This window comes from Sphaerodactylus townsendi, unplaced genomic scaffold (assembly GCF_021028975.2).
Source record: "Sphaerodactylus townsendi isolate TG3544 unplaced genomic scaffold, MPM_Stown_v2.3 scaffold_18, whole genome shotgun sequence".
Classification (NCBI taxonomy): domain Eukaryota; kingdom Metazoa; phylum Chordata; class Lepidosauria; order Squamata; family Sphaerodactylidae; genus Sphaerodactylus; species Sphaerodactylus townsendi.
The window spans coordinates 2,760,642-2,787,958 of record NW_025950341.1 but is presented as its reverse complement, the minus strand read 5'-3'; the positions used below and the strand labels follow the sequence as shown (position 1 = coordinate 2,787,958).

Genomic DNA, 27,317 nt, shown 5'->3' with positions numbered 1-27,317 from the left:
GCCATTTCCACCCCCACCTCCCTCACGGCAACAGCGTCTGCCACGAGCTGTGGCACCATCCCCAGCTCCTTTCTGACTGGTCGGGTGACCGGTGAGGAGCCCCTAAGCTGCCGTATCATCCTGTCTGGTCTGGTTCCCGGTGGGTGGTGCCCTCCAAGCAAGGCCAGGGGTGGGGTGGTCAGCCCCAGCCCCGGACATTAGGTGACCCAGAATTTTGCTTTCGTGACCCAGTGCCGGGTCATGACCCACCATTTGGGAAACTCTGCTCTAGGGTTTTGTTTCTTTTAGATGCAAGGATACTGCATCTAAGGATACTGCTTAAGGTGTCTTTGTGTTTTTATAAATTAATTCTATAAATTAAACAAATACTGCAAATACAGCGCAATGGATCAAAATGAGCTCTCTTCCAGCAGACGGCAGATTACTGGCAAGCAGCTTCCTCCTGAGGTTGTATCCCCAGACATTCCCTGTTCCTCCTCTCCAGTTCATGAGACTCCAAAATATTTCTCTGTCCCTCCCTTCCTTTTGGCTATTAGATCTCCAGACCTCTCCTCTTCCCTCTGAATAAATGCAGTTTGAACTCTCTCAAGCAGCCAGCCAGGGGCTAGAACAGCAAATTCACACAAATGTTGTTCGTTTTCCTATTTGTTTTCATTATTGTAATGCCAGTAACAAATGGGGCATTTTCACTTCTAATAACAAACAAATAAATATCCCTGGGGGGGGGGGGGATATAACAATTGAAGGGACTTTTTGTTGGACTAAATATAATTTATAAATATAATTTTATCATGAATATAATTTATAATAGAAATGTTAATAATATAAGGTCTTTGCTGAAGATGTCAGTTTGAATATTCCGACTTCATTCATATTTTTGGCTATATTACAGAACTTGTTGGATGAGATGATTAATTAGAATGATTAAATTAAATGATTAGATAGCCTAAAAACAGCCTGGGAGGATCACTAAAACATGTGATTACAGTAGCAGGCCTAATCTGTTCTAACTTCAGCTGAAGGGCAAAAAAGACTTGTCCGGTTTTTGAGTAGTAATGTGAATGATTATTCTGATGTCGAAATTGACTTATATAAGAGTCTACTTATGAGGTCAATTGGATGAAAGTGTTGAAAACGACCTGTCAGAATTCCTACAAGAGTAAATTTCAAGGCAACATTCTCCCTTCTGTTTATTCCAAGCTGTAACGAATTCTTGTATAGTAATAGAACAGTTGTGCAAAATATCTCTTCCTGAAATAATTAAGTAAAAATAAATCCTTGCAGCTAAAACATAAACCTGTGTTTATCCAATCTTCCCCCAATCCAATCTCTGGCTTGGTTGTATTTTCTTGCATGATAGCAGAATTGTATTTAGGTTTGACCTCAATGTGGCCTCTGTTTTACAGTTATGCCCTTTCTTGTGAGGTTGAAGCTGCTGTTGACACAATGACCACTTCGCCAAAACCTCGGAAGAGCATGGTGAAGCGTCTGAGTCTGTGAGTGTCACACATGAGGGGTAGGGGTGGGGGTGGGGGATGGCTTTTAGGTGAAATGGCATGACAACACTCTTTCAAAGTATGCTATCAATAGCCACACTCCAGAGATGGAGTTTATTTCCCTGCCAAAGTAGAACTTCTCCAGAAGAGGTTTGGTCAGGCAGTTATCATTCACAGGTCTTCCTGCAAAAATTGGGATACCTCAGTCATTGTTGCAAATCAGACCACAGGAGACAACTAATGGGTATAATAAACAATGTGGTGAGAGTCCCCTTTGTGGGATTACTCAAGCTCTTCATGGATGGATGGATGGATGGATGGATGGATGGATGGATGGATGGATGGATGGATGGATGGATGGATGGATGGATGGATGGATGGATGGATGGATGGATGCTTGGATGGATGGATGGATGGATGGATGGATGGATGGATGGATGGATGGATGGATGGATGGATGGATGGATGGATGGATGGATGGATGGATGGATGGTCACAGAAAGACAGATTCATTCATTCATTCAAAAATCGGGGGGGGGGGGCAGGCTTATTATTCCTCTGACAGGACACACATTAGGCAGGCAAGAGTAGGTTAAATCAGAGATTACAAGGGTCCCCAAACTTTATGATCCTGTGAGTACTCTGGGAAATTTGAGAGGGGTTAGTGTGCCACCACAAAAAAACAGCTCCCGCAGGAGGCAGAGCCAAACCCAAAATAGTTTCTGCAGGAAGTGGAGCTGAATAGAATGAACCACGCACTGATTAAGGAAGGCCCAGGTGCTTTTCAGTCCTTTTGATCCTCCAGTGGAAAACCCTTTCATTTCAAGGAAGGCAGCTAGTATCAAACCCTGCTTTACCTGGTTCTGAAAAACTTGGCACCAATGGCGCCCACAGGCACCATGTTGGGTAAACCTGGATTACAATTTTGGAAGGACGTATCAGCTGTAGTTTGTATTATTCCCTCTCAGAATATCCATTATGTGTATACATACCCCAAAGGTTGTACTTGAAAAATACAAAGTACCAGAAAGGATAACACAGAGAAAGAACGTGCCTTGTGGAAAAGAAAGGTGCGTTTTGGATTGTGCATGGTACCCCTCCACCCCACCCCACCCTTCATTTGTTGTTCATCTGTTTTTTTCCCAGGCTGTTTCTGGGATCTGATCTGCTTGCCAATAGCACCCCTACCAAAGAGCAGCCAAAGTCTACTCCGAGTGGGAGCTCCGGTGAGAGCATGGATTCTGTCAGCGTGTCCTCCTGTGAGTCAAACCACTCTGAATCCGAGGATGCCTGTATCACTCCCACTGACACGCCCGATGAGCCTCAGAAGAAGGTATGTCACAGGTGGGCCTCTGGGAAAGATAGTTTCTAGGAAGAGGTGCTGGATCCTGGGTGCCTGCCTTCCTGGAAAGACGTCTCTGCTCTCCGTAGCCCGCCCCCGCCCCCCCCACACCGCACAAGTTTTGATAGAGGGGACTCCCTCTGTTGTCACTCTTTGGCAATGGAGGTTCTCTAGGGTGCCTCCCTTTATTCATGAGTTCGAGGGTTAAACCCTGATTTTAACGGATCCTGATTACTCCTCATCCCATACTGAAATAAGACCCCAAGTGTATGTAACTGAACTGAGCAAGTGTTTGTCCCTCATTTATTCTCCCTCTGTTGCTTTCCCTGTGTTGAATGTTAATGTTATTTGCTGCAGATAACTGGTTTTTTTATTATTCTGCAAAGCACCATATGCACAGTGAGGCTGTAGAGGCCCTGGGAAAAAGACAGTAGTGATTTTTTTATAAGTGATAGGTGAGTTTTTAGCAGGACTGAGCCAGGCCACCTGGAGTCTCTAAAGACCTGTGTGGAAGGACCTGCTTAGAGATCAAAGGCTGTTCTTTGGGAAAACAACCTCACAATGTAGAGGGCACTGATGCATAGGATCAGCTCAGCTCACTTCCTGCTACCAGCAGCACAGGTCAAACTTCCTGGGCTCACTATATAATTGCCTGGATTTAATCCAAGTCTCTGTGACAGTGCCCCAGGGGCTTGGCTTGGACCCAGCCAGCAGTGTCAGAAGCCCAGAAGGTGATGGTGTACCTTGCTCAGAGAGACAGAACATCATGTACAGGTCCTGCTAGAAAAGCAATGAGAGAAAGATCCATCACAAAATACCAGAGGCCTTGGTCTTGAAAACAACTTAGTGTCTGCTGCCATCCACTGGCCAGTTCCTCTAAATGCAAGGCAGAAGGTTGTAGTGGATTCATGTGGATTCAAGAATTTTAGACAATCCTGAATGTAAGACAACACTCCCCCCTCCACCAAAGTTATATACAAAGCACTTTTTATTGATGAATGTAAGAGTAACCTATATGCAGATGTGAGTTTTGATGGCATAACTGGGGAGAAAAGAGTCCTCCATTTGAATAAATATAATACAGAATCTAAATCCTAACATGTTTTGGCCAATATACAGCCCTATTCTGGGAAATTTTAAAGGGAATCACAATTGTACTTATAGTTAAAAAGCTAAATGACCACATCTGCTGAAGAAGCAGTGATCATTCATCCTTCAATTGCAGAGATTGGTTGTGAAAACTTATAAGGGATAGATTTCACAAATAAATCTAGGATGTCTCCCATTGGACTGTTCTTTGTATCAAACCTGAAATACGGGGGGAGGGGGGGTAAAAGCCCTATAGGTGTGCATACCTGCAACCCTACATTCAGGGGTCCTGGGCAAAGCACAGCCTTTGTATTACAACTTGAAGGGTGGGAAATATTTAAAAACTCTTTTTCAGATCAACATTTCTTTTAATGTTTTGAGGCATGTAAAAGGCTTTTGAGGGGCTGCCATTGTTTTTCCTTTGATACCAAGGATCAAAAGTATGCATTTACTGAAATAAAAATAAGAATGCTTTCAAAATTTTCAAATAGCCCATTGTATGATCAAAATTTTATTTTCAAAAAATTTTCTAGCAAGTAAAGCCTAGGTTTCACAATGCTTCAGGTGACTTTAAAAAAATGTTATAAACATGTAAGTGCACTTTTCCTGGAATTCCTGATTCTCAGGGATGCAGAGAGGGGCTTTCCCTATAGGACTCGCCCCCCAAACACACAATTGTGGTCTCCAGGGAAATGTGGAGGAACATTCTCTCTTTAATTCTGCAGTTCTCAGGGAGCTCTTAGAAGGAAAGGTAGCATATTAAACCAGTCACACAAATGCAGTGCCTTTGAAGTAATTGTTTTTCTTAATTTGTGTTCTCTCCCCTCCACCCTGGTAGCTCTCAGAGTCCTCCTCCTCTTGTTCCTCCCTCCATTCCATGGACACGTCTTCCTCAGGAGTGTCATCCTTCACCAACCCTCTCTCAACTCCGCCTTCATTGGCCAGCAACCCCCGAATTCATCAGCGCTCCATCTCTGTCACCTCCATTACCTCAACGGTTTTGCCTCCCGTTTACAACCAACAGAACGAAGACACCTGCATCATCCGCATCAGCGTCGAAGACAACAATGGGAACATGTACAAGAGCATCATGGTACAAAGTGGAATATTGCGGAGGGGGGGGCCTTTGCTTTGGGCAGGTAGTGTCCATTTGTACTCTCAGGACACTGAACCAATTCAAATGTCCATCTGGTAACTATGAACACAGTGTGCTTCCATGGCCTAAATGTGTTTCTTTTCCCTAGAAAACTAGACATCTGAGGGCGTTTTGACAAGGGAGCTTTCTGTAGTCTTGATTTCTGCAGTCTTGTTTCATGAAATTGCAGGCCATATTACTGGCGTGGGACAATTGGAAAAAGGGACAAAGAGGTTTCTTTTTTGGAGGGAAATCGAGTTGGACTAGAGCATCAGAACAAGGTTTTTTCTTATATTTTGGTGGAGCTAGAAACTGAAGTTTTAATGTGAATATATGGCTATAGTGTCTCGAACTCATCCATGCAGTTCTTAAAACTTAATGGCTCTTCAGTCTTCAGGAGCAGGCGAGCAGTTTTTGCTCATTCTACCATCGCACTTTGTGATTCTATTCCTTAAGAACTGCTTATCCTACCTTTATCCTATGTTGGTTCCTATGGCTTATTTTTTGATGCAAGAATGACAGCTCCGCCCAAAATGAACAAAATTGGGGGAGAGATTCAGTGGACTGAAATTGGAGGATTTGGAAAGTCTTATTCTACAGAGCCCGCAAATGGCAGGATAACCAGTGGTGGGATTCAGCAGGTCCGCACCACTTCGGCAGAACCGGTTGTTAAAATGGTGCTTGTAAACAACCAGTTGTTAAATTATTCGAATCCCGCCACCGGATCCGGTTGTTAAATTGTTTGAATCCCACCACTGAGGATAACCCTATTGTTTTGCACATTGTCTTGAGTATCTTTTCGATGGACAAGCAATTACGTGAATGTAATAATAATGAACCAGAGATTTTAAGAACAATAAGAATTTCCACATCCAAACAATATTCAATAAGTTCAGCATTATGTTCACAGCAGCTAGGCAGCCATCTGTATAGGGATACCGTTACAGTAATACATATGGTCTGATTTTTACCTAATAAATACTTTCACAGTTCCTTTCAGATGTTGAAATCACACATATTGGGAGCCTAACAATTGCAAACACTGGGAACATGTGCCACCTGCAATCCTTTTGATACATGCAATTGCCATGTTGTATGGATAGAGGCAACATGTATATTTACCACTCATATATAACCTGGGTAACCATGAATACAAATACTAAAATAATTAACTGGTCAGTTTATGCATATCAAAGCATCATATGCATAGTATAGACAGATGTTGACTGTGTACTGTGACTCCACTTTTTGGGAAAATCTGTGCATACCATTTTAATTCCCTAAATACATTTTTAAAAATTAATATACTGTCTCAGGAAAAGATATTAGTATTGTCAGTTGAAGTGCAGCCATTGAGAAAATTGTATGCTTCTGCATTAGAATATAATCTTGAACATACATAAGAATTATCATTCATTTTTAATGTGCGGCCTTTGCCAAAACCATTATTTTGTGCATTATTGAACATGGTACTTTGATACATGAGCATTTATAGCTCATTGAACGACTATTATCAAACTTTCAAACATGGCTGAAGCGGGCTAGGTAGGCACTAGGATCCAGGTGGAGCATTCTACATGAGAGAAGCTCCACATGTTGAGTCCTGAGGCAGATGAATATACAATCCATTAACATCTTTTTATGAGATAGAGTATCGAATAGAACATTAAAAAGGCCAAATGGCAAGGAATTGCCCTCCAGGTTTTGTGATTCACTGGAGCCTCAAACAGAACTTATTTATATAGATGGGCCAATTTGGAATTTGGCTTTTTATAAATTATTGTTTTACTGGTTGTTAACCTTAAATAAATGACTACTACCACTATATAGATGGACATTTCCCAAGCTTTGATTTGTCAGGGAAGAAACTTGATGCAGCCTTCACTGTTATACTCAGAGATACTTCTGCAGTCAGTTGTCACAACCATGGACAAGCAACCTTCTTTAATTTGCAGCCAGGCTAGATTTTGAGTCCCAAGGATCTGACCTTTGCTATCATTCAGACCTCATGAAGAAGACTTTATTTTCTGAGATTTCCCTGAACCAGTGCAAGCTGAGTTGAGAAATCCAAGTTTTGCTCCCTCCCTTGAATTCATTTCATTGCTCAGTAGGGTTTCAAATATAGTGGCTTAATTTTTCAAAATGCATTTCAGCCTGTCTTATCATATAGTTTGGTAATCACTGGTGACATAATTCACTGCTTGGTTGATATTTCATCTTGGATTGAATATTGGCCTAAGAGAAAGGGGTCAGGTTTTTGTTTTCTAGGTCTTAACAATGTTGGGCTATTATCTGTCTTTCTAAACAAAGTGTTTTTTGTTAGGATTCCAGCTGAGATTTAAAATCAAAGGGGCAGTCATTCCGGAGGGCCAGTGCCTTCCGGAATTATACACTATAGGTAGTGTATAATTAAACTTGCTCGAAATTCAAGTTCAGAGAATAAGACAAACATGACAACATTGTCTTTCCAGTTGACCAGCCAAGACAAGACTCCGGCTGTTATCCAGAGAGCTATGTTGAAACACAACCTGGAGTCTGATCCTGTGGAGGATTATGAGCTTGTGCAGGTCATCTCAGAAGACAAAGGTAAGAAGGACAAGGATTTGGTGTGCTTCTCAAAGACTTGCCTTTGTTCTGGAGGCAGAGAGTTCAGCTGTGCAGAGAGTTCAGCCCGGCTGAATCTTCCTCTGCTCTTTTCATGCAATTTTAGTTGTGATTGAATTCCGCCCTTGCATCTGTTTAACAGGCTGTCCTCATTTTCCTTCATTATGAGAATCATATATAATGAGGAAGAACGTTTGCCATCATCCCAACCAACACTTTTTCAGTTTGTAATCACATATTTTGTAATTACACTCGGGGCCTATTTCCACAAGACAGTTGCAGGGTGGGAACCATGGACCCATCCTGTGTGTATATCCTTAGTCATACTTGATCTGCATGTTTTTCTCTCTTCCCCTCTGCACTGTTCCCACACTAGATCAGGATTATGGTGTGTGTGCAAAGGTGCCTTTAATCCATGCTGTCATCTGGGGCAGTGGTGGGATCTAAAATTTTTAGTAACAGGTTCCCTTGCCAGCCCCCCCCCCCTCAGGGGGCATACCTAGGCAAACCTGAGCCCTAGGCAAAACCTGAGTTGGATGCACCCCCCATGGGCAGCCTCCCCACCACGACCCCAAAAAATTTTTTTGCACCAGATCATTTCTAAATCATCATCACATTACAGAAAATGCCCAGACTCACAAATCTGAACACAGCAATGGTGAAACACACAGGTTCTTTGATAGAAACTGGTGAGATAAAAGGTACGAAAGGCTGAGAATCAATGAATTGCAGTACCTGGAAGGGATTAACCCAGTTCCGGGAGTTACATTATTAGTCGCAATTGCTATATGGAACCTTCACGTTCAAAGGCAGTATGCCTCTCAGGGAGGCGAGGGCGTGGAGATGGAAAAGCGGACCCAATTAGTAACCCCCTCTTGGCACACACAAATAATTAGTAACCCACTCTTGGGAACTGGTGAGAACCTGCTGGATCCCACCTCTGATCTGGGGGGTGGAAACTGTTTGGCCCACTGGAAAAGGCCACGCAGTCTCCACCCTGAGAACTCTGCCTCTTGGAAGTCAGCTCTCAAAAACTGCACAGTGTATGACTTCATGCAATTGGTGTTTCCTCTATCTGCAGAATTAGTCATCCCGGACACTGCAAACGTCTTTTACGCCATGAACAGCCAGGTGAACTTCGACTTCATCCTGCGGAAGAAAAACTCTCTTGCTAGTGAGGTGAAACTGAGAAGTCGGTCCAGCTTGACTCTTCCCAGGACCTCCAAGAAGGGGTGCTGGAGCAACAGAAACAGCAAAATCACCCTCTGAGAATGGGTCAGCCAACACAAAAGAAAACCATCCAGTATTGCAAGGTCTCCGGAAATGAATGTGTCAGTATTCGAGCTTTGGGAAATGCAAAGCCAGCGTTTGCTGTTGAGCGTATGCACATTTAGATGCAGAAAAAGTGGGAAGAGAGACCTACAGCCATCTTTTAAAAATGTTTGCACAGTGTTCAAGAATGCAAGACCACTTTTGGGCTGGGAAGAAAAAAGAACTGTGCTCCTGGCCGGACAACTCTTCCAAGTCAACTCTTCTTCAACTATCTTCAGTTCTCATTTGTGCCAGTATTAATTTGGAGTACTGTGGATTTATTTTTATAAATGGAAGAGAGCTATTGCCATTAAGCTGTGTCTGTATTTACAGGAGAAGGTGCACAAGACTGACCATTGGCTGAATTATAACAATGAGTAGATGGTGTAGATGGGCTGCTGCTTCAAGCAATGTGGCAGAGCTGCTTCTGACAGCTGGGAGGACTCTCATTCTCCTGTTATCCTCCCCCAGTCTCTGGAGCCACATCAGGCTCTGTTGTTTCCTTGCATTGGGCTGGGTTTTTTTCCAGCCTTGAGATCAAAGCTGGAACAAGTGCATTCCCCTCCTAAAGAACATTAAGCAAACACAGGAATGCCTTTTGGGGGGGGAGGGGTTCGTTTGGTTGGGAGCAAGTCAAAATAATGCAGACATTACTCCTCTTAATGCCACTACATTGTTTTTTTCTAATGCTATGCTAATCTATTTATCAAAAAAAGAGATCAAGGTATATATCTTTGGAGTGTGCAATTTTACACCCCTTTAGGTGTGGAACAGTTTACCTGTATTCAGCCACATTGGCATTGTGGCAAGCCATATAATCAGGTTTTTTTAAATAATCAGCAAACATACACACACACACAACTTACACGTAGTCGGCAGCATCTGAGAATACCACGATCGTTTACAATGCGTGTGGAATTTGTTGTTTTTTTAAAAAATCTATGGGATCTCCCTTCTCCTAGAATGCATCTCCTTAACTAAATAAGCTTCCTGACATGGTACAGCCTTACAGGGTTGCAGAATTTAGCTTTTTCTATAGTCTGGCCCACCAAATTGCTATTCTTGGGGGACTTCCTTTGACACACATGCGAATGACGTGGGAGGTGATAACCAGAGCACCAGCCACAGCAGTGCAGAATCACAAAAATGAATAACTTCAAAGCCATAAGGAAAATTGGACTGTGAACAGTTCATCTGCGACTGGTGAGGTAGTGCAGTAGATAGGAAGAGGCTATCAGTGTCCAGCCTTTCTGGCAGATGGCCCTCTGCCATTGCAGATGCTTTGTGTCCTTTGCCAATAAATGTGTGCCGACTCCCCGCTCCTCACCATCAGCCGTCATTTAGCTGCAAGAGTAACTTCCTCTTTTTCCAATCCATCACGCAGCCTCCCCTGGCTATTGCTGGTACAGTCCTTTTCCTGTACAGAAAAGATAGCAGGGTTTCCCCCCAGAATGTCTTTTGTAGATGCCAAACAGAACGGCACCAATTCCAACTTAAGCAATTATGTGATTGCCTTGAATTCGGCATGACTGACATCTTGTCAGTATGCCACAGGTTGCAGCAGTGCCTATGCAAGGAAAAAGAGCTGTGTTTTGGGGCTGTAGTCAGGATCTGAAAAAGTTCCTTGAGGTCTTGGAAAATGCCTGTTGTGGGACAATGGAACTGAATGGCCACTCCTGCCTTCTTATTGCAATCTGCTTCTGAAATTCCTCTCCGTTTCAAAGGCAGTTTGCCATGAGGAGACAGCGTGTGCACACTACTAGTTAAAACCAACTTAAAAGCCCTCTAGGGCTCTTGGATTTCCATGTATGATTTGTTGGGTCCTGGCCCATATACCTTACAGCTTGTCATGACCTTGTTCAGAGTTGTGCATATGCTACAGCAATAGCATAGGGGAAGTGCAGAATCTAATCCTGAATACAGAATTCATCTTCTGGGGAAAAAAATAATAGCTTTAATAATTTTTTAAAGCTATTTTGTTCTGACTTGTATGGTTGCAGTACTGTATATGGATTCGGAAGGGGTCTGAATTCAGATTTGCAGTCATGCTATATAAGAGAATGCCCAGTTTGCATAATGGGGATCACGGAATTCTGCTTTTCTTGCTGCAGAACTTGAGTCACTGACACAGCACCCTGTGCTGTCGGCACAGCACATGCACACTCCTGAACATCGCTTCCCATAAGTGTTTATTTTTTTAATCTGGCTTTATCAGATTATGACTGTGATATATTTTGCACTATTTGAAACTCTTTGCTGTTTCAAAAGAATTCCATTCTGGCCTGTGTTCTTAAAACGCCCACAGTGTTATTGCCTAGAGAAATCAAGGGTTTAATTCAAAACTGAGCCTTAAACATATCCAGAGTTGGGATGAATTTTCAGCAGGTGACAAAAGGTCCATTTTCTTTGATTTCTGGTGAAAGATAAAGCAGTGCCCAAATGTGTGTTGTGTGTGGGAAGTATATGCACATACACTCTGTATGTAGCTGTAGAATCATCTAGATTTTTTTATATTGTTAAGCTTGTAATGATAAGAGTGTCTTTTTAAACAAAGGTGAGAGTTATTAACTGTTGGGTGAAAGGAGTCTCATTTATTTATGACTGCTGTTTCCACTATTCCAAGAAGCAGTTTGTAACACCAGTTATTGGCATCTTGATTGAACACTTGTCAAAAGCAGAATGATTCCTTATAAACTGGTCAGTAGTAAATGCCATCCAATCCTTTGTAACAATGTTAAATATAAAATTGGTGTACTGGATTGGATCTAGAGTTTGGTTTCCAATAGCAGAAGGTGCTTCCATCAACACAACAGACCTGTTCTGCTTCCTCACTACCACCACAGTTCACTTAGCTACCTGAAAGAGTCCCTCCCCCCCACCCCCGGAACAGGTTTTGGGGGAGCTGAGTGGGCTGCATTGGGAAGTGGAGGCAGAATAGTTCTGTTGTGTTGGTGACCGTCCCTGCAAATAATGGAACACTGAGTCTGCATCCAACCCCACTATCCATGCAGCAGTCAGATACTACAGGCTATCAAAGATAGATACCAAATATTTGAAAAATAGATGGTGAATATTTAAGGCTAGGGTCGATGAGACTAGCAGAGGTCTGTGAATGGTCCTTTGCAGATTGTCACTGGTCGTTTCCCCACTCACCTTTCATTGCGCGGTAGTTGCGGCAAATAAACCGGGGGCCTGTTGCATTTTCCTCGCCTGAGCAGCAGCAACGCAACAACCCCAACTTGCCACTCTCCGTCCTCCTCAGCACGCATCATTTCAACCCCTGGATGGTCGAGCAGCATTTCTGAAAACCCCACGGCGACCGCAGGGGAGAGAAGGCAGTGGGGAAGCCGGGGGTCACTGTGGGTTTGAATTTCCCACCGCACATGGTGACGTGGACCAATCAGGGCACTGCAGGGCATGCATGATGCGCATGCAGCATTTCCTTCCACCATTTTTTAAACCAGGAAATCAGTTGTCTGCACGTCGCTTCGAGCGCACGCGGACACAGCATATTTTCATAGTTCACTCAGAACATTCATTGTTCATTCAGAACTTTCATCTCATGAACATTCATCTAATTCATCTCAGAACATTCATCTCATGAAATGGAGGAGAAAGGAAAACGGGCACTTCTGTGTTCTGCAAATTTTCGCACCACAGCACGACAGCCAATCAGAAACCATTTTTTAAAAGGAAAAAAGGCATTGGTTCAATTTGCAATGATGACTGTGTGTGTCGATGTTTCATCGACGATTTCAGGTTTGTTTTTTTTACCAAGTTCCGCCCACAAACCGATACTCCAGCCAATCGGGACAGAGAAGCGCCCTGCCGATGACCACGGAACGCGTGGTTGTGGGGAATGCTGCACGTCATGAAGCTAGCGGCTGCCGCGAGGTTGACTACAGGGACAAGCTGCGGTGGGGAGTCAGACCTCGCACTCAAAAGCACCGATTCAAAGGAGTGCGGTTTGGCTCCACGTTATTTTTTAAAGTGGGGAAATGACCACTGTCCTTCCCAAACCTTTGGAAAATTCCATTTAACTGCCTCCAAAAAAAAAGCGTTCTCTCTTTCACAAGATTGAAAGGAAGCATGTGGTACTTTCAAAACAGGGATGTAATCAAAAATATTACTGTTAAATGCAAATACAAACCATCTGCTCCTTATGACCTTTAAATAACTTTCATATATGTATATTTTGATACCGCATGAAATAATCCCTCTACTCCTTGCCCGAGGCCAAGCACAAAAATCCCTGCATTGCTTTCCATCCACGAGTGAAAACACATTGGGTTCAGACTGTAGAAACAATCATTGTCAAACAAAACAGAACTTCTGTTAGAAGGTGCCTACCCAGTTTCTCCGAAAATAAGAGGTTTTGCTGAAGTGCTAAATATAACACATCCCCCGAAAGTAAGACGTAGCAAAGTTTTTGTTTGGAAGCACACCCATCGAACAGGACACCAGAGCATGCAGCTGTAGAGCGGAAAAATAAGACATCCCCTGAAAATAAGACAGCACATCTTTGGGAGCAAAAATTAATATAAGACACTGTCTTATTTTCGGAGAAGCGCGGTACTAAAAAGATTATGCACATGACTTTCTTTACCATCACTACTTCAACTACCATCTTTACCATTTCTTTACCATCACTACTTCAACTCAAGGCAGCGGTGGGCTCCTACATGGCTCAGTTTGTTTCCATCCTTCCAAATTTTTGTGCATAATTCTGACAGGCCTGGCCCAAAGTGTAAAACTGTGTGTCCTCCCCATTACACGTACCAGACAGTAGCTGTATTCAGTCGGCACTGTGTTGATGAATTGCAAAGTGAAAGAGAAAACCAGAACATAAAATCAAATGCAAATCTGAAGCCAATCCTGGCTAAACACCTTTTCGCATGTTACAGATTCTATTTAATGACTTTCCATCAACCATTTCTGAAAGACTAAATATTTCTGTCACCCATGGTTTTCAGACTGTGTTCTGGAGAGCCTTCAACAGCTTGTCGAGGATATCCTTAAGAGGATTAATAGTAAAAACAGATAAACTTTCCGAAAAGACGCACAACTGCTTAACTTCCCCTGCAATTTGCAGGGGTGTGTTGGGTGCGTTCTAGGCTAGAGTACAGTATGTAGAGAATTAGCTAAAAGTGATCTTAATAAATAGGTCACTCATCCAATTTACATAGAGTGGAGGTATGTCCCAAAACTTCTGGCCAGCAACTCACTAATGATTGCTGGCCCACTGCACAACATGCCCCCAGAATCCTCTGTAATTCTTTGCAACCAGCTTTTTGGCAGATGTGTGTGGTTTCCTATTCAATGAAGACTACTCAATGCATTCCCTGAACAAGAATTTTGAAATCAAACAAGTGCATAATAAACCTCAAAGCAGCAAAACACATGAGCCCAGTCTCACACCCATACTCCCACACCTGGGTATTTTCAACAAACTTGTGCGGCGACTTTCTTATTCCTTCAAACAGCCATATCAGGACCAAAAGCATTTTAACCAGGTTTCTTGAATCCTTCAAAACAGAAATGGTAGCAACAAGCTGTGTGCTCTTCTGTCTTCCAGCCACACTTGCGTTCTCTGCAGCATTGCTACATATGACGTCAATAATAAAGACCATGACACAGATGAGTTGATTTGAACCCATTGCTATATATTACCAGACCAGCTGATAACCAGCATCATATCCCCTCAAGAAAGGACACAGATATAAATTATTCCAACAATTCCCATGTACAGCATCTATAGCAGTTTTTTTAAATGCACACATTCTTGCATGTTTTAACATTTTGTATCAGAAACGATTTCTCCATCCAATGCTTTGAACCCTGCACAAGCTAATCATGATTCTAGAAGAAGCTGTTCACCTGTGCACTTTTAAACAGTAAAGGACTTAGCCCAGGGGTAGGGAACCTGCGGCTCTCCAGATGTTCAGGAACTACAATTCCCATCAGCCCCTGTCAGCATGGCCAATTGGCCATGCTGACAGGGGCTGATGGGAATTGTAGTTCCTGAACATCTGGAGAGCCGCAGGTTCCCTACCCCTGACTTAGCCTATGGAGGCAGTACCTGCGAGGGAGCATACTGCAGCTCATCTCTAAAATGGATACGCTTGGTCATCAACCTGGGGGCGGGGAGGGAGGGGGAGAGCCAAGTGTTCTTCACTTCAAAGCTCCAAGGAGCAAACCTGGTGCCACTGGCATTCATGGCTACAAAGCTTGATTCTCCTCAAACCCCTTGTGCTATTCATTGGAAGTTTGAAAAAGAATTCCTATTTCTTTTTAGACAAATATTTATTTTTTCTTTCTTTTTTGGGGGGAGTAGAAATTGATTTGGTAAAAAGAGTGAAGAGAACATTAGTTTTGGGTGGGGTGAGTCACTGAACTGGAAGTATAAGGTAACCAGTTTACATGCACTTTAAATGAAAAATGGGAGAAATTAAAGAGGGATCTAACGGGGCTCTGTCCACACAAAGACCCTACATTTTCAGGGTGGAAATAAAACATTTCCTCAATGGAGTTCTGCATTGTTTTTTCCCTTCTTTGGCTCCAAAGACATTTCCAAGCAGCTTTTTCACTGTTTTTCAAAAATCCCTTTTACAACTATCTTTTGTCTGAGCCAGCTTCCTGCTCAGTGCAGTCATCTTTACAGTGCTTTATCTTTCCCTCTGCTGTTTTCCACACCTCTGTACCATCGCCCAACTTCCTCCTCGGTGCCATTTTTTCACACCATTCATTTCTGTTCTTTCCCTTTTGCCGATTCATTTTCACCATTTTGTGTGTGTTTTTGCTGTTTTGAGTGAATTTACAAAGCATCAATTAAATGGAGCTACAGAGCATTGAAGAAGGGATTCAATGAAGAATCATTTCTTCAATGAATAAGCAAAAAAAAAATGTTTAAGCCCCTTGCAGCAGTCATGAAATGTTTGGAGGAGGTGAGAGCAGACAAGCATCATGGTAGAGGGGGGAGGATCAAAAACATTATTAAAATGTTCTAGGTGACTTGTGCAGAAAGGGCCAGGAATTAGATATTGATAAAGAAGATGGACTGTGCTGCATCTTGCAAATGGGAAGCTGTTAGAAAATCTTTGTAACTACAGCTGTATTTTATGGCATTACTACAGGTGAGCCAATCTACTGAAACTGCTGAGGGCTTGAAGGGGGGCCAGGACACAGCCCCAGCAAAGCCCCCAGTAGTAAGCCACGTGATTCCTGACAATGAACCCTTTGCGGGGGAGACCCGCCCTTTCCCATCTAACTTCTCTCAGAGCAGGTGATTAACAAAATGAAAACCAGCAACAATTCATGTGATGCAGCAGTGGAGTGACAAAGGAAGGCTTGTACACCTCTCCTAACCCAGGCATATATTAATCTTTATAAATACAGTAATTCTACGTGAGGAACAGTAGAAAGAGCTCATTCAAGAAACCATCTTTCCATTTATGCATTAAACTCACTGTCCTGACAAATCCCCCAACATCTCAACAGATGCTTCTATGATATGAATCTTGAAAGCCAAAGAGACGGCTTACCGTCGATACAGCACTTCTCAGAAGTCTGCTAGCCTGACTCACTCAGGTTCAACATTTTCCCCACAAAAATGCAAGATGCATCCAACCAAATTGATTTGTTTGCCAATTAAAACAACACCGTAAGATCTCTGGAAGCTTCTGGCCCCAAAAAGAAAGAGTTTGCCATAAACCCCCCTCCCTACAGCAAAAAAACAAAAACGGAGCCTGAGGGAGGTCTAGCAATTGTAGTTCATCCCAGCAGTCATAGCTCATCCCTCGCAGATGATGCATCCAGGGAGGGCTGAGGCGACAAAGCATCCTTGTTCTGGGCATTTGTGTGGATCTGACCTTGCTGCCGTGATTTCCGAGACAGCGTTCTGTCCCAGTCTGTGGCCATGGTCTCATTGTCCCAGATTGTGGAGGTCTCTGTGTCACTGAGGTAACCTGGCTGCCCAGTGTAATGGGTTGGATAGATCAGCAGAGGCTCTGCAGAGAAGGCTTTCAGGTTTCTTGGTTCATAGTATTCCATGTACTTGGCACTAAAGGGAAGAAAGACCATGAGAAAGACCATGGATGATGGTATCAAAAGCTGCTGAAAGGTATAGGAGAATCAACAAATTTGAACTCCCTCTGTTTATTTCCTGGTGCAGGTCATCTGACCAGGTGACCAAGGTGGTAATAATCCAACGTTTTGGCCTGAAGACACACTGGTAAAGATCCAGATAGCTGGCTTCATTTAGGAAGTCCTGGAGTTGTCCAGTCAACATCTGTTTAGTCATAATCAACTGGACAAGTTAGTACCTGGCACCATCTGATCCTGTCATGGCTAATATAGAGTCCAAGCTGGTACAAATGCAATAGATTTTTTTATCCACAAATTTTTTATCCACAAATTTTATCCACAAAGTCCATGAGCACCTTGAAAACCAACAAAATCTCCAGGAGATAAGCTTTCAAGGGTCAAAGAGGGACTGTTGAAAGCTTATACTGTGGAAACAGTTGGTCTTTAAGGTGCTCCTGAACTTGAATCTTGGTCTGCAACACAACTATCCACATTAAACTATCTGTTGAGTGGTCACTGTGGAACACCAAGCACTCCTTCCTGTATAGGCCGAATTCCAGTAGGCCTGTGACCACTTGAAACAGTTCCATCGGTTTGCACTATGCAGACACAGCGATTGATTTATGTGACTAGTTTAACTATCTCTTTAAACAATTGGTGGCTGAAAGAAGCAGCAACATAGTGAAGACAAGAGAGAAGCAAAACTCCATTGGGCTGTGTGACAGTACGCATGTTGAAAAGCCAAATGTGCTAAGTTGTACTTTTAGGAAGAAATATATTGAAGCAACCTGCTGAACAACTGCAAATGGGTCACCCACCAATTGGCTAAAACATCATCTCCTTCTGTGTGACGGGCAAACAGGACATTAAGTGAACCAGGAGTTTGAGCAGCCCTAAAGCTAAGTATTAAGTTTTCCTCTCTGTGAGCAGACAGGATTATATATATATTTTAATGAAATAAATCTGAATGCCAGCATCAAGATCATACTGCTCAAAATACCTTTGGTCTACTGTTTCTGGGACCTCCTCTTAAAGCTCTCCAGTATTTCTTTAACAATGTATGGCCACACTTCCCACTGGGCATAATTCTACCTGATATGAATGCCATTTTTCTCACGCTAACTCCAATCTTCTTGTCATTCCCTAGTCCAGAAACAATCCCCTCTCTTCTGTTCAGCAGGCCATTTCCAAAATTATCACAGCAACCATTTCTGAAAGTGCTAGTAATCTCATAAAAATGGAGGAAGAGATGGGCAGCATTCTACCCCAACCCAAAATCACAGGCTCTTGCTGCTTAATTGACGGCAGTTGTTTACTTTGGATGTACATTGACATTCTGCTACATGGCATGGTAAAATCTCACTGACTATGATCATGCAAACTAACCAGGGCAAATAACTTACACAGGATGCTTGTTGTACATGACCGGCAGGAATTCATCGACTGGCAGCATCTTGCCAAAAGGCTGAGCATCAATCAACTTCTGTGCTCCCTGCAGGGAGATAACGTAGCCAAGTGTCCAGTAAGAGTAATCAGCTTCCACAAGGTTCATGACCCTGGGAACAGCCTTCTCGGGACGCTCCACCTGCATTCGTTTCCGGCCAATGTAGCTAGAAAGAAAAGATGGGCAATTCTCCCATGTAAATGTTGTTCCGTTTCTAGTCCCCAGTGTATGCTCATCCCAGCACTTGAAATTATAGCAGTTGTGAAGCCAAGAACCAGTAAACCTCATTAGTGCCTTAGTAAGAAACCATTGAGAGCCACACACACGATTCTCTTGGTCAAAGGAAAGGTGGGAAATGTAATAAATGCACAGGCAGGCACAGTTAATGCCAGTGCAAAAGAAAGACTGTCATAACTCCACTTCCTTACATTCTGAGCCATGCAAACATAAAAACCAAGAAAGCTACCATTAAAATGACCCTAGCTAAGGGCCCCACCCTCCAAAAGGACAGAGGGAAGTCAGGGCCACCAATGCTTTATGTGACACAATAAATAAATGGTTTATGGTTTGGTTGTGGTGGGTTTTCCGGGCTGTGGTTTATGGTTTCTCTGAGTTCTCTGACCATGTTTCAATTAATCTGGTCCTCTCTCCTTCCAATCAGCCATTGCTGGAGGAGGGTAATTCTGCTGCATTTCTACACTAGCAAGTAGCTCAATCACTCCTGATGCAGGGCATCAGAAGGATTACTTGGTCTCTGAGGAGCCCAGCCTTTATGTCTTTGCATAAGCCACCACTCCGGATTTGTTTGCTCCATATCAGCCTATATTGGAGATAGGCAGTTCTGCTATGGCTCCAAATCAGATGTGATTGAAAAATGCCCAATGCAGACTAGACTAATTTTATAGGAGGCTGACTGTTGTCTCTCTTCACAATCACTATTCTGGTTTGCTTCCTTCTGTGTGAATCAGGAGACATGCCTGGGTTTCAGTTCATGCACACACAGGAGCAACCAGGGAATTCCGGCAGCCCAATCCAAATGGAGGCAACTGGGCTATGGATGCAGTGCCAGGCTGCGCTGATGCTTTCCCCCCTTTGCCACACCCCTGCCAGTGAAGAGGGCAGAGGCTCCGGTGGCTGGGGCCCCACATTTTCGCAGCGGTGAAACCCAGAAGTGAGTGCTGTCACAGAGCAACACAGGCATCTGAGCAGACGCCCATGCAGAGTGGGGTGGGCCGGGACATCCCCAGAGGTGTTGCCAAATGTAGTTGGCTTTCACCAGCATTCCAGAGTCCTAGACCTATGCTGTATTTTTGTGCAGCATAAACCTGTTTAGGCTATGTTGTAATTTGGGCAACAGGAGGGTTTTTGAATAGCCCTCCTTTCTGTGCTGCCCGAAGCCACTGTAGAGGTGGCATGGCTCTACATTCACTGCTCTTATTCAAGGGCTGTGCAATGCAGTTATCTGGCCTTTCAGTCAGCCCCTCAACCATTTCAATACCTCCTCTCTAAACTCCATGGAAAGGAGAACCCAGGAGGGGTGAAATTGACTTACATGAGTTCCCAATCTAGCTGGGCTTTCTCGATTTCATCCATCAACTTCGTGAGCTTCTTCTTGAACTGATGCTCAAAGCGCACGTCATCTTCTATGACTAGGGTCTTCTCCATTTCCTTGTCCACAACCTTAGAAGAGCACTTTGAAAAGTCACTGGGAGAGATTTGATGCTCAATGCCCAAAACCCATTGTAAGGCTTACAGAATGCATACCTAAAACAGGCTGTTTTAAATCAATTCTGCAATACCAATGATGTAACATATCACACTGCTCAATTTTCAAGTTGGACAGAAATTGAAGCATGTTGTTAAATGAATGCATAATCAACTAAAAGGCAGTTAAATTGAACTTTCTCTAACTGATTGACAACAGAAAAGAGAAAGGAGGAAAGACATGCAGCTAATGGAAGAATGACCAGAGAACGCGAGTAAAGCTTATGAAAGCTTAACACAAGTAGAAGAGAATGGTCTTGCTAAGCCAGCATCCTGATTTCCACAGGGGCCAACCAGATACCCCCAGGAAAAGCCGGTGGCATTTCTCAATTACTTGTCTCCAGCACATGGACTTCAAATGGAACCAGTTTCTGAGGTGCCGCTGAGCTCCCTCAGCCATTACCCAGTCATACAACAGCCCTTCAAGAGTTTGTCTAATCCTGTTTAAAAATCACTACAGTAAACCTTCGCATAGACTTACCCACTAGTTAAAACCATCAGTTAAAAGTCACCCTCTCAAAAAAACAAAAACCCACCCAATTCTGCCTGATATTCATTTCTAAAATTTAAGAGAGTGGATGTCTTCCTGACAATCTCAGGAAAGCTACTTCATAATGCAGGTGCCATTAGTGTGGTCCACATCATTCACACTTGTCCACACAAAGACGCAAGAAGCAGGCCTTGGTAAGAGGTATGGAGTTTCACATGGAGACGTTCCAGGAAAGGCAACACTGCAAATATGAAGGTTCTACAGCATAAACAATAAATCAACAGCACCAGCAAGTATGATCTACCGGTTCTTCCAGTCAAACTGAGAATAGGCAAAGCACCCCTTCATGATAATGATCAAGAAAATGTGAAATGCACATCACCTCCTTCCAGATATAGAAGTGACTGAGGAAGCAGCCAATCTCCCCTCTTGTCAGCACCCTTGAGGAGTAAGGATCCCGGTAACCAGGAAGCATGTCTATGTTGAGAGCTTTGAGTTGGCTTGTATTCAGGGCTCTGCAAGATGGCAAGAATGAAATCATTCAACCATAGATCAGCAGGATGTCCTAGATCTCTTAATTTTATGTAATGTTCCCCAACATTAAAAACTACCTGCAAATTTTATAAAAAGGTTTTATGCCAATTTGTGTGATTGCTAAAAAGCATTCAGTATTGCAAGATTGTGTGCTTGCTAAGAAGCATTCAGTACTGCAGTAGGCAATGCAGTAGCATAAATGTGGCAATTTAGACTTTAGATTTTGCATTTTTCCACTTTTACAAATTAAATTCAACAGTAACAATGGTCTTTAGTTGATCAACCAGGGCACTTCACAGACAGGAAGATGAGCAGATCTGTAGGGACACCAAAACAACCTTTTCCTTTCTGCCAGAAAAAAATAATAAACTGGCACCAGAAGCTTGTAAAGTTAAAACAAAGAATCATTTTTTTTATTTACAAGAAATAAATCAGGCAGTTTTTCTGGCAAAGGAATAAAACTGAAATTATATACAAGAAGCTGGTTTCGGAGAGGTTACTATTTTACAAGTTGTTTCAGTATCTTTTTACAGTGGACACAAGGTTCACATAGTGCCTTTAGTGCCTTCAAGTTGTTACAATCATTTAAATTCTCCACAAACTAAAGCCCCACCAGGATAGTGTTCAGTTTGCTCCATATCAGCCTTGGTTAAAGTGCTAACAAAACCTTAATTTCTATCCTCAGGTAAGTATAACCTACACAGTTCCTCAAATACTAATTCTATTTCACATGGTGCTTATCAGAGAAAGTTGTGTGGCTTTCTTCCAGGAAACCTAATCCTTTCTCCAGTTACCAACTAAACCACCTTCAGGAACGTCATTGGCCCATATCTGGGTGGGTTCTCCTCAGAGAAATTAATCAAGCCACTGATGTGATTACTCAGGGTTACTGTGTTATGGTTAACTCCAGGACCTTGGAACAGATTTCCTATTTCACATCTGTCCTTAATCAGAATAGCTCAGCTCACTTAGAACTGGTCCTCAGCCTCCAGAGAACAAAGTTACCACAGAACAACTGCAGCAGTGTCTCTTAACCCCACAAGGTTCTCTTTATGCTTCCATAAAGTCTTTACTAAGATCTCCTTCTACCCTTTGGACCTTTAAAACTTTTGCAGCTTTGTCTGTTTGGGTTAGTCAGAAGCTATGATCTTGATGTTTTGACTATTCATGTTCTCAACCTGTTGACAGTCGTGGGGCTAATAGGTGTTCTAATTTTCTCTAATTTAGGGCACTTAGATCTAAAAGGTCCCGCCTCCTGACAATGAAAGCAAATAACCCCTACAGGCTGAGTGGTCCCTCACACAACCAAAGCCTTAGCTTTAACAGGAAGTGGCAAATGTTCATTGTACTCTTCCTTGTGGACACTGCCATGCCTGAAAATTCACAACATTTGACCAAATGGATTTTAGGTGGACTGAACATTTATTATGGGAGAAATAGCCTAGAGCTGCATATTGTCAATTCCAAGGAGGACTTCCCCCATGCAGGAGCCCTTGATGGCAATTACCTCTCACCCATAATTTCTCTGTAGGCCCTTTTTACCCTCCCAGTATAACAGCATTAGTAAAACAAAGTCATTCCCCACTCATGCAGTTCTTGGTCAGATCCCCTGGGAGTGGCATTTCAGGGGGCATTTCAGGCTGCAACAGGAGAGAGAGGGCAAGGAAGGTGTCCCCTGCAGATGTTAACTGTTTCTGTCCACGGAAAGTACTGGGGGATCCAAGCCAGCATTTCCAAGCAGAGAGTGAGAAATGAGGGCTCAAATACATACTCCATTATATTGACATATTCACTGTGATTAAAACCTGGGTTGCATACACTTCCTGCTTTGAAGTGCAAACTATGGCAAGCAGGAGCATCCCATCCCCACCCCCTTCCCTCCACCATTATGGTGGATTCCACAGGGAGCTGTCATTAGAGAGGATACTCTAATACCAAGCCATGCAGATAGGTGGGGGTGGATTCTCAGGTGGGGGGGGATTCTCAGGGGGGTGGATTCTCGGGGGAATCTCAACTTCATGGTTCACACAGAAACACAGTGTTTCTGTGCAAACCATGCTGCCTTCTGCCTCTGGGATCTCAGCTAGATCCTGCAGCTGCCATGTAAACGGCGGCAGCACAGCAGAAATGGGTTTCATGAACCTGTTGCTGCCTGTGCGAAAGGGGCCTTAGACTGTCAAAATAATACAAATCTCTTTGTCAGGCAGCACGTAAACCTTCCACAATCACGTGGCAACTCAAAACTCACTTTCCATCCACAGCTTCTACCAGCTTGACTGCAATTTCCTGCTCATACAATGTTTGTAACATACGGTCCCGCCTGTCTTTCCGACGTTTCAGATTAATCATGAAAATCTAGATGGAGGAGGAGAGAAACCAGAATTTAAAATATAAATGTAAGCAATGAGGAGTGGCATAGGAGGAGATTATGGGTAATTTTCAGGTTTCCTCTGGTTTGGGGCAGAAAGTAATAAAACATAGTGACTTAAATTTCTGAAACATAAAAGCGAGTGTGGGGGTGTAACTAGGGGCTATTAGGATTTTTCCTACATCCACCCATGCCATGGTCCACTTGATAACTTCTCCTCACAGTAATGGTCAATCCAAGGTTTGCTCTAAGCTCCTCCCAGGCAGGATCCCAAAGGGAAGCAGAATCTAACAGGCCCTAAATGTAACTTTTGGTGGGGGAACTGGATTCTACTTGCCCACTGCCTGAGAACTTCTTTCTGTGATACCACAGAGGAAATTCATCAGCTGTATTCACAGCCAGTGCTGAATAATGGTTAAAGTGCCGGACAAAGGCTTAGGAGCCCCCTGTTCAAATCTCAGCTCAGCTATAAAGTACACAAGTGGCGTACTCTTAAGCAGAGTTACACCCTTCTGAGTTAGGATAATACTGTGGGTGATCTTAGATCAGCCAATCCAGTCAATTTACTGAGTTGTTTTGTTGACTGCCTGGAGCTGTATATCTCCTCGCCTTGAGCTCCTTGGAGAAAGGGTGGGATTAAAAAAAAGTGCAAGCAGCATTATTTACTTTATTTATATCCTACCTTTCTCCCTAAAGAAAGGAGCATCACCCCATATATCCCTACTCGGCCTCTGCGATCAGCAGAGGCCAATTTGCTGGTGATCCCTGGCCCCTCTATGATGCGGCTGGCCTCCACGCGGGCCAGGACTTTTACAGCACTGGCCCCGGCCTGGTGGAACACCCTTCCTCCAACTGTCCGGGCCCTGCAGGACCTGGGTGAGTTCCGCAGGGCCTGTAAGACTGTGTTGTTCCACCGGGCCTTTGGAGTGTCTGGCCGCTGATATGGTGCCCCCTACTGCTCCTTATTGCCCTCTGGTTTTCAGGGCTGTTACATCAGGGTCCCCTCATATTGAGGGGCCTACCGTCCCCCCCTTTTTTCTGGGGGTAGGTTTTAAATTTGAGGTTGGATGCCTGCTTTTATGCTTTTATGTATTAATTTGTTTCCGCTGGTTTTAGGTTATTTTAGTGCTGACATGAGATGGAGCTTATGTCTTTATATTGTATATGTGTTTTGCTCCTGTTGTCTCTGAATCCTTGCTGTTCACCGCCCGGAGCCCTTCGGGGATCGGGCGGTATAAAAGCCGAATTAATAAATAAATAAATAAAAATAAATAAATAAAGGGGTCCCAGAGTGACTTACATCATTCTTTCCTCCATTTTAACCTCACAGCAACCATGTGAGGTAGGTTAGGCTGAGAGTACGTGACTAGCCCAAAGTCCATGGTAGTAAGCTTCCATGGCAGAGTGGGGATTCAGACCTGCGTTTCACAGATCCTAGCTCAACACTTCAAATACTACACCATGCTGTCTCTCGACTGGCATAACTCATCTCTCTGCTAGGCCTAGCTGTAATCAGTATATCTGCCGACCACAGAAATGCAGAGATGTGCAGAGAACGGCTAAAATCCTATATCTAAACTTGGGGAAAAACTCCAACCTATAAAACAAATATACCAGTGGAAGAAAAAGTCTGCCAGGAAGTACCTTGCCCAAGACAAACTATTCAGTGTCACTGAACACAAACATGGCCAAGAATCCTGGATTGAGCTTGTGGCTCAAAGGCAAGCAAAAACAAGTGCAACCTTGAAATATGGGTAGCAGGAACATGGAGACAAATATAAATCCAGCCGGTGGTGCTTCAGCATTTCCTTCAAAACAGGGTGCAACTAAATAAAGGCGGAAAATTGTATAACAGCCACATCAGGAACAGCACACTTTCAAAATATCAGACAGTCAGAATAAGCTCCAAACACAGTGTGCCACCACATAGCTAGGCACCATTCCTATATTTAATTATACAGCCCATGTACACAGAGACATCTAAAGGCTAGCCAAGTTACAGTGCAATCCTAAGCAACCTTTAGAAGGGTATGATGTTGTTTAGGATTATTCTGTTAGGAGCCCCGCTTCTTTGAGTCCAGCCCAGGTTTTCATAGGCCTATCACTTGTGTTAGTCCTTGTCTACTGGTACTTAGCTCTTGCCTACAGGTACTTAGTATCCCCAAGAAAGGTGTTACCCCCACGCTTAATGAATGCACTGTTACCCCATGCTTAATGAATGCACATTCTGTCAGCACTTTTTACCCACCTCTTTCTAAATGGTATTATTGTCAAGCCAGTTTTTTTAGACTACGGGATGGGTTGTCTTCAGGGATCCTAAGATGGATGGGATTCTGAAGAATATTGTGCCTTCCCCACTAGCCAAGTCCCTGGTTAGCCCAAATGCATGTGACCCTTACCCCTAAGCAGTGGACCATCACTGATACACATTGGATTTGAGGGGGGGGGGCTGCACATTTGCAATGCAATCCTAAAAACATTTTCCTGGGAGTAAGCCCCTGGAATAGACCTGAGCTGGATCCTGAGTAGCCCTGCTTAGGATTGCTCTCTTACTGTTCCACCATCCCAGCACGATTTGGAAAGAAAGGAACGCAGGAACAGCTCTGTCTTTACAACATTCTTAAGAGGGGCTTCAGATAATGCTGCTTTTAATTTCAGTGTGGGATTGTTATCCCAGTCCAGAAAGACTTGCGTGCAGTAGCAAGCTGGATCACATGACCACAAGCAAGGATCACTGCACGTTTCCCTGCAAAATGGATTACTGGAGCCAAGTTGAAGATCCCAGTATGTGAATATCCATTTAACAGGGTAGCCTGTTACAAAACAGCATGAGAAAGAGGGCTATAAATCTTTGGCTGGGTGTGTCTCATACACAAGATGCAAATTAAGATGTTTGTCTTTTTCCTTGTGTCGTGTGATTTCCTTACACCCTTGGGCATTTGTTGCTGTTAGCTTTGAAGAGGGAATTCAGCATCTTCTTTGGATTTTCATGAGGGCCTCATGGACCACCTTAGAACATCATCTTCAGATCAATGTTAAAAGTAAAACCTGATGGCAGACAGAAACTCTCAGACATATAGTGCAAAAAAAGGGGGGGCTGCAAACCATTTAGGCTGCATCTCTGATGTCTAAAACCAAATGGCCATCTGTTCAATTATAGCAATGGCTACTTCCAAAACCACCTGATATTATTCTTTCCCTTTTTGCTCACTAACACTGAACACTTGGAAATGTCTTTTAAAGCATTCATTTATCCATGTCAGCATCATCTCCTGTGACACATAATGTCTCCCCGGGGTCTCAAGTGTTACATCACTTATTATGCCCTAATTCTTTTAACTGGCGTTGCCAGGGATTGAACCTGGGACCTTGTGTATGCAAAAATGCTCTACCCACTAAACCCTTCCCCAAATTGGCCTGCAAAGGGTCATTTAATTACCTCATCAAATCCCATCTTGTCAGGGTGCTTTGGAGGAACTGTGACATATTCAGAAGGTTCAATTGTTGGACGGTCAACTGAAAGAGACAATGAACCGCTGTCATCTGATGTTAATAAAGAAATCATTGAAACTTGGAACAAAGGGCACTTTGAGAAAAAGGAAGGCTATACTCAGCTTCTCATTATGTTGGGCAAATTGTTGGCAGACTAATCCCTATA

General features: G+C 43.3%; 2 protein-coding genes across 4 annotated transcripts in view; one reads left to right on the top strand and one right to left on the bottom strand.

The window, feature by feature from the left end:
• RGL1 (ral guanine nucleotide dissociation stimulator like 1) overlaps nt 1-11,545 on the top strand; it is a 107,345-nt gene extending 95,800 nt beyond the window's left edge. Inside the window, exons 14-18 of the mRNA XM_048482505.1 lie at nt 1,407-1,496; nt 2,643-2,829; nt 4,766-5,020; nt 7,534-7,648; nt 8,748-11,545. Coding sequence (XP_048338462.1) covers nt 1,407-1,496; nt 2,643-2,829; nt 4,766-5,020; nt 7,534-7,648; nt 8,748-8,935 — 835 coding nt within the window. The 3' untranslated portion in view covers nt 8,936-11,545. The remainder of the gene's footprint in view (nt 1-1,406; nt 1,497-2,642; nt 2,830-4,765; nt 5,021-7,533; nt 7,649-8,747) is intronic.
• Nucleotides 11,546-14,619: 3,074 nt separating this feature from the next.
• The window catches only part of COLGALT2 (collagen beta(1-O)galactosyltransferase 2), a 75,539-nt gene continuing 62,841 nt past the window's right edge, over nt 14,620-27,317 (bottom strand). For all 3 annotated transcript variants that reach the window (XM_048482525.1, XM_048482526.1, XM_048482527.1), the window contains exons 7-13: nt 27,099-27,175; nt 23,540-23,646; nt 21,140-21,272; nt 20,056-20,183; nt 18,463-18,669; nt 15,057-17,036; nt 14,620-14,900 (exon numbers count right to left, since the gene is read on the bottom strand). In XM_048482525.1, coding sequence (XP_048338482.1) covers nt 16,760-17,036; nt 18,463-18,669; nt 20,056-20,183; nt 21,140-21,272; nt 23,540-23,646; nt 27,099-27,175 — 929 coding nt within the window. In that variant the 3' untranslated portion in view covers nt 14,620-14,900; nt 15,057-16,759. The remainder of the gene's footprint in view (nt 14,901-15,056; nt 17,037-18,462; nt 18,670-20,055; nt 20,184-21,139; nt 21,273-23,539; nt 23,647-27,098; nt 27,176-27,317) is intronic.